The sequence below is a fragment of the Ranitomeya imitator genome, chromosome 9, assembly GCF_032444005.1.
Source record: "Ranitomeya imitator isolate aRanImi1 chromosome 9, aRanImi1.pri, whole genome shotgun sequence".
Taxonomy (NCBI): Eukaryota; Metazoa; Chordata; class Amphibia; order Anura; family Dendrobatidae; genus Ranitomeya; species Ranitomeya imitator.
Genome location: NC_091290.1, coordinates 139,444,628 through 139,456,672, shown reverse-complemented (window position 1 = coordinate 139,456,672; position 12,045 = coordinate 139,444,628). Strand labels below are relative to the sequence as shown.

Here is a 12,045-nt window from a genome sequence, read left to right as displayed (position 1 = left end):
GACACACTGAGGGCGTAGAGAACAATGAAAAAATAAAACACGGAAAAGTACTTGAAAGAATGAAAACATTAGCAAGAAAAACAAAACCCCACCGCAGTAACTGCAGGCAAGTAGCCCTCTGTGCCTCACGTCTCGGTGGGGTTCCAGATTGCTCATGACTAGATGGCATTTGTATCAGCTAATATCCATGAGTGCCATTTATTATAGATACACACTGACTGCATCTCTCTTCTCAATGAAATATATATATTTGGAATACAAAAAAAAATACAGAATCCAGCAACTCTGACAACAAAGAGCTGGAGTCGAGATGTGATCAAATCTTTCAGGGTTACGGTGCAAAAGTGACAGATATGTTGACTGCGCCGATGTGTCATAGGGAAATCAGGGATGATTTGTGAGAGGGGAGCGGAGACGGCACGATGCAGCCGCCATTCCCAGTAAGTCACACGAGAGATGCCTCTGACATAGGTTACCACTAGGAATAATCTGTCAGCTGCCATCAAACCTCTCCGACAGATTTCCCTTCCCAAGTGCATCTGCAAGGTAGTCACATAACATCTGCTCTCTTCACCTGGGACAGGAATAGACATGAGAAATAATGTTTCATCTTTGCAGTAAAAAAAATAACAAAAAAAAACCCTGAATGCTTTGCTAAAAATGACAAAAGCAGCGACCTGGAAAGTGCTGCCAAAAAAGGCGTGAAAAAAAATGGTATTTCAGAGATCACATGGGACCCTCTCAATCTAAACAATTAGTATCTTAAATTAACACTAAGGATCAACATTGGGATCCGACAATCCCACCCAATCAGCCGTTATTTGGTCACGTGGCCTCCAGAACAAGTGCGCTGGTGCTCGCGTGCATCATCCCAAAGTCCCACGTGACACTATCATGGGAAACCGATGGGTTATTATCGCAGCCGGGGTCCTGCTGAAGTCTCCCGTTAATACCACCTTGGTTCTATCGTAAAGCTCAGCCATGATTTTTCACTACACGCTGCAATATTCTGATGATCGCAGGTTCAAGTTCCCTAAAGTTCCTAAAAATAGATTTAAAAGTTTTGAAAAATATTTAAAAAAAATAAAAAATCACCCAACTTTTATAAAAATAAAAAGAAAATTTTTAATTTGCTCTTACGGCGTACATCAAATAATTAATTAACCAAAAGTAGAATAAAAAATGAAAATGCAAGAATTGCATTTTTTGGGCTAACTCAACTTACTAAATAATATAGTAAACAATATTCAAAGATATGCATGAAATTGGTATCAATAAAAACCTTGGCTCGCCACACAAAAAAAAAACAAAAAACACAAGACCTCATTCAGCTCCATTAACAGAAAAAAGGAATGTTACAGGACTCAGAAAATGGTGAGCCAAAAGGTAAAAAAAAAAAAGTTTCCTTTGACAAAATACTGAATTATTTTTCATCATTTAAGTTGACAAAGAAATAACTCAGATGTAAGTTTGGCATCAACGTAATCGGACTGACGTGGACCATCATGTTTCCAGGTCGTCCTTACTGCACAATGAACAGGGCAAAAACAAAACCTAAACAACAAAGGCAGATTTGTATTTGTTTCACAATTTCACTCACTTGGAATTTTTTCCCTCTTTATTCAGTACATTATACAGTAAAATGAATATTGTAATTCTCACCCCTCAAAAACTCAAGACCTCGTATGGCTTTGTTGACGGAAACATAAAAAAGTTATTGCTGTTGGAAGAATGTGAAGAAATAAAAAAAAAGGGTGAAAAAAAATAAAATAAAATGCCCAGGTCCTTATAGAGCATGTTCTAAACTGACAATCGCTACTGCACATGGGTGTCATAGACGTGGGTCCACTGCTCAGGACCCTCTCTTTTAGTCAGCACAGAGGACACTTAGTACAAGCAGATCCCATTTTTGTGGTCTTGTGCAGTCTTTGCATTACACGGACCATCATTCAGCTGTAAAGCGGCTTTGTCCTACATCAGCCGCAACAAAGAACATATCTAATGGGCAATAGATTACCCCGACAAAAAATTTCTGCACAACCGTCACTTGCTGTCATTTGGGACATTTGCAAGCTTTATACGTCATCTGTTCGCAGCTGAGTAGGGCCGTTCTTGCTGTGGGGCTAGGTGTATGGGTTGGAGTGTCTTTGAGCCAAGCAGAAGGGGTGGTGTTGAGTCACTGTTCCCTGCCAGTGGGCTTGGGTAACTCTCCCTTGTCATCATGCTTGGGCTCCTTTCATCCATTTGTGTCGCTCCCCACCAGCCCGCGCGCTTGGGTTGCTCTCTCCTGCAGGCACGCTTGAGTTGCTTCTCTTGCCGGCACGCTTGGGTCACTCACCACCATGCTTGGGCAGTTGCCCCCTGTCGGCATGCTTGGGTCTTTCTCTCATAATGCCACGCACCCTCCTGCCAGCATGCTTGGAATGCTCCCCCTGCTGGCACGCTTGCCCATGCAGGCACTCTTGAGTTGCTCCTCCTGCCAGCATGCTTGGGCAGCTACCCCGTCGGCATGCTTGGGACACTTCCCCCTAACGGCATGCACCCTCCTGCCAGCATGCTTGGAATGCTCCCCCTGCTGAAACGCTTGCCCATGCAGGCACACTTGAGTTGCTCCTCCTGCTAGCACGCTTGGGTCACTCCCCCCCCCCCCCCCCGCCAACATGCTTGGGCAGCTGCCCCCCATCGGCATGCTTGGGTCACTTCCCCCTAACGGCACACACCCTCCTGCCGGGACGCTTGGCATGCTTCCCCCCGGCCAACACGCTCAGCACTCTTCCCATTGCAGGCAAGCTTGAGTCGCTCCTCCCTGTCGGCACTATTGGGTCGCTCCTCTCTAACGGCACGCTTAGCACCCTCCCACTCTGCAAGCACACATGGATCGCTCCCATCTGCCGATACAATTTGCACCCTTCCCCCTGCTGGAACGCTTGGGACACCCCCAGAGCAAGTGCTCTGTTCCAGTGGCAGTGATAACCATGCAGTGCCGCCCCCAAGAGTGGCAACCCACTTCATACAGGTTGCCACAACGTGGTAAGAGACTTATATAGTCAGGAAAAAAGGGTCTTCTAACACGGCCTCAAGCCCTCTCTAAAGTTAAATTCCAAAAAGAATAAGAAAAAAATAAAGACTAAAAGAAAAAGTAAACTCTTCCTAGCATCTGCCCATGAATATTCGTATCTACTGCAGAAAAATCCTCACTAACAATCCATGATCTCATTTACAGGAAACTAACCTCCTAACATTTTCTATATTTTCAGACGGATGACTGAGAACCCCCCGGAGGTGGGCGCCAGCCGCTCATCGCAATTAGCCTTTAAACTGATGACACTGCTGCAGCTCGGCAGACACGAATCCCAATTATAAAACAGTATTCTAGTTCAGGAGGAATCATGGAGGTTTAATGGTCGTGGGTCGCGCAGATGACCTTCTGTTCCGCCAGACATTATCTCACCCATCTATCCGCAGAATTACAGCATAATAAAAAATAAAATAATTGTCATTTTCCTTATTTCCTTATGTGCACAGAGATACGAAATGACTCAAGGGAAGATGTCTGATAATGAAACATTTTGATCAAACAAATAAAGAAAATGCCGGCGGGCGGCTGCAGCTACACGGACGGATTTTTTATTTTTTTTTATGGTACAAGTGGATCATCTAATTTGAAATGTGGTCATACGGAAATTGTCGACAGTGTGGAAAGGTGCTAGCATATTTCAGAGCCATGTCCTCTTGTGGGCCTCTACTCTAAGACCCCCACTGGATATGGGTTATTACACTTTTCTTCTGCAGAGATTTTTGCAAATCTCTCATCGGTTGGACAATCATGCTTTATATAGAACATGCTGAGACTAGTAGTTCGGCAACACCCACACAAGCTACCAACAGGCTTGTATAAAATATGACATCTATCCTTCCTCCTAACATGACCAAGATGGTGGCACTACGTCTAATTTGATCAGGGACTTGTATAAGAGGCAGCTTCATAATGCACATTGGCATGTGGTGAGATTAATGAAGCCTTTACAAGAACTCGGTATTTGTATTTTTAATTAATAAACTTTATATATATATATATATATATATACATATATATATATATATATATATATATATATATATATATATATATATATATATATATATATATATATATATATATAGAATTTTTCCTATTATCAAATAGAACATGGAAGGTGCGGCCCTTTATCACTCCGCCAGACGTTAACAGTCCCCTTGTTTGCCCTCTCATCTGATTTATCCGTTCCTCAATATCAACGTGGCTATGTGTCCCCACGCGAGTTGCTTCATATTTATTGTTCTCATTTGTCATTTGGCAGATGGTGAGATTGTATGTGAAATCACACCAATGTGGTAAAATGATTCAAAGCACAAAAGAAAAAAAATAAGGAGAAAACAAAAAAACAAAACGTGTCGGGTTTTATGATCTGTGCGGAAAAACTGTAACAAGAACTACTCCTATAGGGATGAGATGGCAGCAATGGGATATATGACATTATATCGTGATTAGTGATGAGCGAAGGTGCTCGGGTAAGGTGTTATACGAGCATGATCGGGTGCAAACCGAGTGTTTTCGGCTCGCTTGAACAATACATCCGAGTCCTCGCGGCTGTTTGACAGCAGCAGCGTGTGCCTGTTTGTTAGACAATCCCTGCATGTGTTGCGGCTGTCGAACTCCCGCTAGACATGCGGGTGCGGGGACACAAATATATTATTCGACACTCTGTTAGCACCCGTGCATGCTCAGATAGCACCTTCTCCAAAAACCTTCTCTCATATGGACATAAGAGGACGGTAGTGGCATACCATTCCACGATCTCGGTGTGAAGAAGGGTGTTGTTCACGCTGAATCTGAAAAAAAAAAGGAATAGAAAAAGGTGAGACTTCGACATTCACATTATAAAAAAAGAAACAAATTGGGCATCAGGATATAAAGGGGCAACAGAAAAGTTGGTGGTTTGGTCCTTGTAAGGAGCAACAATGACCTGTAAACATACCAGGATAAGAGTCCATGCCATCCCTAGGGGCCACAAAAGAGTACAACTCCAAAAAACACTAGAATAAGGGAACGTGAACCTACCTTCCCAAGTGATGGCATGAACCATCCTTAAAAGAGGGCTTCTGTTTGATTTCTGCTGTGAAGCACACCCTCAGCTATATGTGGAATACTAAACCGTATAATAATGGATCTCGCATGTCACAGATTTATGCAATGATAAATGGCCTCGCAGCTTCTAAGTCAACCTGTCAAGAAGGTAGTATCTTTATTCTGTGACACTGGTTGGGGTCCTGACCAATCTTTTTGACCGTATCTTATTGATATACCAAATGACGGCAGCGAGAAAATCCCTTAAAGAGGTTTTTCAAATTCATTAAAAAATTTGGCCAAAGGCAGGAAATGAGATAACATAGAAAAAAAAATGTATCTTGTCCCTCTGGTGGACCTCATGTCCTTTATTTACACGTGACCACTGCAGCCGATCGCTGCAGAAAGGAAAACAAAGACTGCTGGGAAGCATTGGAGTGGCAATTTTGGAGCAGCACTTTCATAACGGGCGAATATAGCTTTTTTATTATTATTATTATTATTATTATTATTATATGACTAGTTGCAGCACTGACGTTAAAATAATTTTCTTGCAGTCATCACTAGTGGGTGCAATCCTTGCACAGCTATTTTGGGATAAGGCTGGCTAATGGTTGGTACTGGTCTAGAGATTGTTACATGCAAGCTCCTAATAGTGCTACTAATTTATTAGGGTGTCAGTAAAATTCATTTTGGGGACTCCAATAAAAACATTCTGTAGAGAATCTGCAAACTTTCCGTTGTTTATTCGCTAGGAGTGGTGACAGCCAGGTCCCCTTCAAACCTTAAAATTAGAACTTTCTGCTGCTTAAACCGTCAACTCAAAATAAGCAGACAATGGGAAAATTAATATCATGGCAGGCACCGCTGTGATCCAATTTTTGAAGCTGTATTTACTCAAATCTGTCAGGCTTCAAAGAGCCCGAGATGGCATTAATTACAGCACAACAACGTAGCTAAAGAGAGCTGGGCACAACCTTTATGCTGCTGCCGAAATTACCCAGACCCTGTGAAAAGTGTCATTTTGTGAAGCGGTCTTATTAGAAAAAAAACACAAAGAGGTAAAAGAAAAAAAAAAACTGCGATAAGCGAATGATTGGCAGAGCCCTGGATTGGATCAGCGGTAGGACACAGATGGTGAAGGATGGGGGAAGAAATGTTTTGGATGGAGAACAGCACAGAAGTGGAATAACAGCCTGGAATGAAACGCGATGGATAATGACAAGCAATGATTGTACGGCAGGAGAGATGATGAGGAGGATGATGAGAGTTTTCTTTCTGGAGGTTCTGGCCAAGATAATGTCCGGGTTAATTAAGAATGTTGGAAATATTGTTCTGGCACTTGGATAAAATAATAATTTTCGGCACTTAAGTCTTCATTTTCTGATAAGATTTCAACTCAGCTGCTCCTTGGTTACACCAAGGGAAAACTGAACGGGATATCGAGGGAAAAGCAGGGCGACATATCCTAAGGAAAGCTGGAGAGTGTATTGAGGGAAAACTGAGCGGCATATCCTAAGGAAAGCTGGATGATATATTGAGGGATAATTGGGCGGCATATAGAGGGAAACCTGGAAGGCATATCAAAAGAAATCTGGGGGGCATATCCTAAGGAAAGCTGGACGGTATATAGAGGAAAAACTGGACAGGATGTCGAGGGAAAGCTGAGCAGCATGTCGAGGGAAAGCTGGGCAGAATGTCGACGGAAAGCTGAGCAGCATGTCAAGGGAAAGCTGGCCAGCCTGTCGAGGGAAAGCTGGCCAGCGTGTCGAGGGAAAGTTGGCCAGCGTGTCGAGGGAAAGCTGGGCGGCGCTTTGAGGGAAAGCTGGGCGGCGCTTTGAGGGAAAGCTGGGCGGCGTGTCGAGGGAAAGCTGGCCGGCGTGTCGAGGGAAAGCTGGGCGGCGTGTCGAGGGAAAGCTGGGCGGCGTGTCGAGGGAAAGCGGGGCGGCATGTCCTAAGGAAGGCTGGACAGTATATTGAAAACTGGGCAGCAAATCCTAAGGAAAGCTGGATGATATATTGAGGGATAGTTGGGCGGCATATAGAAGAAAACCTGGAAGGCATATCAAAAGAAATCTGGAGTGCATATCCTAAGGAAAGCTGGATGGTATATAGAGGAAAAACTGGACAGTATACCGAGGGAAAGTTGTGCAACATAACGAGGGAAAGTTGGGCAGCATATCGATGCAAAGTTGGATGGCATATTGAGGGAAAGCAGGACGGCATATTGAGGGAAAACCTGGATGACATATCAAAGGAAAGCTAGACGGAATATTGAGAAAAACCTGCACGGCCTGTCGAGAGAAATCTGGGCGGCATGTCGAGGTCAAGCTGGGCGGCATGTCGAGAAAAATCTGGGCAGCATGTCGAGGTCAAGCTGGGCGGCATGTCTAGAGAAATCTGGGCAGCATGTCAAGGTAAAGCTGGGAGGCATGTCGAGCGAAAGCTGGGCCGCGTGTCGAGGGAAAGCTGGCCAGCGTGTTGAGGGAAGGCAGGGCACGGGTCGGGGGAAAGCTGGACGGCGTGTAAAGGGAAAGCTGAGCAGCGTGTCGAGGGAAAGCTGGGCGGCGTGTTGAGGGAAAGCTGGGCAGCGTGTCGAGGGAAAGCTGGGTGGCGTGTCGAGGGAAAGCTGGGTGGCGTGTCGAGGGAAAGCTGGGCGGCGTGTCGAGGGAAAGCTGGGCGGCGTGTCGAGGGAAAGCTGGGCGGCGTGTCAAGGGAAAGCTGGGCGGCGTGTCGAGGGAAAGCTGGGCGGCATATTGAGGGAAACCTGGGTGGTATGGCTTCAGAACACTATTAACCTACAGATTATTCCCATACCTGCAGGTCAATATTTTTTCGATGACAGGTTTAATTTAATAGTTGGAACAGAGAAATGTCTACCATTGTGTCTTCTTTTCACAACAGTCTATAAATGTTTGGAAAGTAAAAAGAAAATTGCTGGAGTTTTGGGAGAGGAACGTTGTCACATTCTTGACTGTCAGATTCTCGCTGCTCCACAGTTCGGGGGACTTTGCTGGATTTATTATTTTATAATGTGCCAAATGTTTTCTTATGGAAAAAGGTCCGGACTGCAGGCGATCCGTTAATACCCTGAACTCTTCTGCTGCGGTGCTGTGCTGCTGTGATGGATGTTGTATGTGGTTTATCATTGTCTTGCTGAAATATGCGAGGTGTTCCTTTAAACAGACATTGTCAAGATGGAGCAGATGTTGTTCTAGAATCTCTATAAAACTACATATAAGACATCGTGACATTGACTTGGAATCCTGACCAGCTCATCTCCACTCCATATATATCTACCTATAGAGATAACGGCATGTTCATCTATAATCAGTGGACACGACAGATAGATATATGTAGCGCACGACAGAGTTCATAGCATCTTATGGTGATGTCATCATGTGTTATCTGTAGCTTTGCATACGATTGCGAGAAAACCCAATGCATCATTTTGCCTGTCTTAGCATGGTGGTAAAATGAAACGTTGGCTATCCATCTCTGCTACATCTGCATTTATTTCTTTCCTGAACGTAATGATGTATTAGGTTTAGACTTAAACCACAAACATGTGACAAAGTCAGCTCTGCAACATCTTCTCAATAACCAGGAGAACAATAACCTGTCGGAAATGTAAATCCATTACTTGCAGCAAAGTCGAGGATTATGTCTTGTGCTTGCATTAGAAAAATAAAAAAAGAGAGAGTGTCGGGCAGAAACTTGAGACGACGGCGTTATTTCTGTACGATTCCCTCTCAATTTACTCTTCCTATTTCCAACCTTCGTATCAATACATATTTATGGGACTGTCAGCACGCGACTGTGGTCACAAGTCACTGTTATACATATTGAGTGTTACGGCGCAGGGATGGCGCGCGCGGCTCGTGTGGATTTTTTATGTATTTATTCTGACAATGTGTGAACGATTGTCAGAGCTCCTGCTGCTCGGGACCGTGATTGACTCCGGAGCGCGGCTGTACATCACAATAATGGGATGATATCTTAATACCGGAGGTGGGGATGGGGGAAATACATTAACTTAGCTTAATTTGACACGAGCGAATGTAGATGAGAATCTGCTGGGATGCCGGATGGAGGGAAGAATCGCAATGTCTCAAATCTGTATAATGTGGCTTTGTTTGTCCTCTTTCCACCTCCCCACGTCCGCACGTTATATCAGAGTATGAGGAAATAACAGATGGGGAGCCCATAATAAGCACAGGCGCTAAGTGGCGGAAGAAGGTTGTGCTACAACTTTGGGAAAGGTGACGGTAGCGGAGGTTGTAACTATTTTTCTAAATTGGAAAACCAACTATTACCTTTACTACTTAAAGACTTTATAGAAGTATTCTGATCTTACACATTCACATTCATGGCATTTCTACAGTATATGCCATAAATGACCTGCACCTACATCAGGAGCAATGGGACTTAGTGACTGCACCAGCAGAACAGTGAAAGCAGCTCTGGGGTATAATACAGGATGTAACTCGGGATCAGTACAGGGTCAGTAATGTAATGTATGTACACAGTGACTGCACCAGCAGAATAGAGAGTGCAGCTCTGGAGTATAATACAGGATGCAACTCAGGATCAGTAACGTATGTACACAGTGACTGCACCAGCAGAATAGAGAGTGCAGCTCTGGAGTATAATACAGGATGCAACTCAGGATCAGTAATGTAATGTGTGTACACAGTGACTGCACCAGCAGAATAGTAAGTGCAGCTCTGGGTATAATACAGGATGTAACTCAGGATCAGTAATGTAATGTATGTACACAGTGACTGCACCAGCAGAATAGTGAGTGCAGCTCTGGGGTATAATACAGGAGGTAACTCAGGATCAGTAATGTAATGTATGTACACAGTGACTGCACCAGCAGAATAGTGAGTGCAGCTCTGGGTATAATTCAGGATGTAACTCAGGATCAGTAATGTAATGTATGTACAAAGTGACTGCACCAGCAGAATAGTGAGTGCAGCTCTTGAGTATAATACAGGATGTAACTCAGGATCAGTAATTTAATGTATGTACACAGTGGCTGCACCAGCAGAACAGTGAGCGCAGCTGTGGAGTACAATACTTTACAGGATGTAACTCAGGACCAGTAGAGGATAAGCAATGTAACGTATGTACATAGTGACTACATCAGCAGAAAAGTGAGTGCAGCTCTGGAGTATAATACAGGATGTAACTAAGGATTGACTACATACAATGTTTTTTTATTCGTACATCACTTGTATGTAGCATGCCTGCAGGGGGATTGGTATATTTTTATTCTAGATGCTCAGCCTCCGTGTTTTCTTCTGTGTGTGTGAAGATAGGCAATTATTTTCTAACTGCCCTGAGCGATGCGGTATTAAGGATGTTGATGCTTAAGAGGTAGTTTTGGGTTTTGTTTTTCTTGGATAACAGACCAGGTAAGGTGATTTTCACTTACTGACTAATTCCTTCAAAGGAGGCCTCTCTGCAAACACTTCCGCTGTCGGTATTAACACCACGCTGCGAAGACGAAGAAGAAACAAGATGTAAATAAAATGAAAAGACTCAAGTAAAAAGAATAATTGATTAATGGTATTATAAAACGGTGTCCTGAGGTAACCTCGTACTATTGTGCATGTCACAAAACAGTGAAAGAAAGAAAAGAAATGTCCTGGGCTAGGCCAAATCAGCAACAACCTTATACTGAAATTGTAAGGAATATGTAAGCTAGTGTAACAAAATGTTATGCATTTAAATAGAAAATGAATGATCTCTGTAAATAATCTTAGTTAGAAATCTTCTCTTTGGTATATTGAGCTCTAATGCAAGTCTGTAATAACATATCTCATACTATAAAACATGATCCTGAAGCTATATTACCATCCACCTATGCCGAGAGGGGCACAGAGTCCTACCTGTGACAAGAACCAACTCAGGCATTCTCTTGGTGGTGTGGACCAGCTCAGGCGTATGTGCACCAATTCAGAAGTCCTCTTGGAAACGGGCACCAGCTTAGGAGTCTTCTCGGCAACTAGCACCTGCTCAGGAGCCCTCTCAGCATCTAGAACCAGCTCACGAGTCCTCTCGGCAACTAGCGCAAGCTCACGAGCCCTCACGGCAACTAGCGCAAGCTCACAAGTCCTCTCGGCAACTAAAGCCAGCTCACGAGTCCTCTCGGCAACTAGAGTCAGCTCACGAGGCCTGTCGGCAACTAGAGCCAGCTCACGAGTCCTCTCGGCAACTAGAACCAGCTCACAAGTCCTCTCGGCAACTAGCGCCAGCTCAGGAATCCTTTTGGCGAAGAGCACCAGCTCAGGAGTCCGCTCAGCGAAGAGCGCCAGCTCAGGAGTCCTCTCGGCGAAGAGCACAAGCTCAGGAGTCCTCTCGGCGAAGAGCGCCAGCTCAGGAGTCCTCTCGGCGAAGAGCGCCAGCTCAGGAGTCCTCTCGGTGAAGAGCACTAGTTCCGGAGTCCTCTCGGCGAAGAGCGTCAGCTCCGGAGTCCTCTCGGTGAAGAGCGCCAGCTATTATTATACTTTTTTATAGCGCCATTTATTCCATGGAGCTTTACATGTGAAAAGGGGGCAAATATAGACAAATAGATTAAACATGAGCAAAAAAAAAGGCACAAAGAGGTACAGAAGGAGGGAGGACCCTGCCCGCAAGGGCTCACAGTCTGCAGGGGATGGGTGAGGATAAACTAGGAGAGGGTAGAGCTAGCTGTGCGGTGGTTCAGTAGGGTGAGGATCACTGCAGGCTGTAGGCTTGTCGGAAGAGGTGTCAGGAGAGTCTTCTTGGCGAAGAGCGCCAGCTCAGGAGTCCTCTCGATCAGCACCAGCTCAGGACCCCTTTCAATAATGTACTCCAGCTAAGGGTCCTCTGGTTGATGCGCAGCATCTCAGGAGTCCTCAGTATTCATGATATGGGTTCTTTGTCCATCTGCTGAGAAATGACTACTA

The 12,045-nt window shown here is 44.5% G+C and overlaps 1 protein-coding gene across 1 annotated transcript in view; it reads right to left on the bottom strand.

Annotated features, from left to right (window-relative positions):
- The window catches only part of PEPD (peptidase D), a 156,096-nt gene that overhangs the window by 118,722 nt on the left and 25,329 nt on the right, over window positions 1-12,045 (bottom strand). Inside the window, exons 6-7 of the mRNA XM_069739227.1 lie at window positions 10,548-10,609; window positions 4,828-4,872 (exon numbers count right to left, since the gene is read on the bottom strand). Coding sequence (XP_069595328.1) covers window positions 4,828-4,872; window positions 10,548-10,609 — 107 coding nt within the window. The remainder of the gene's footprint in view (window positions 1-4,827; window positions 4,873-10,547; window positions 10,610-12,045) is intronic.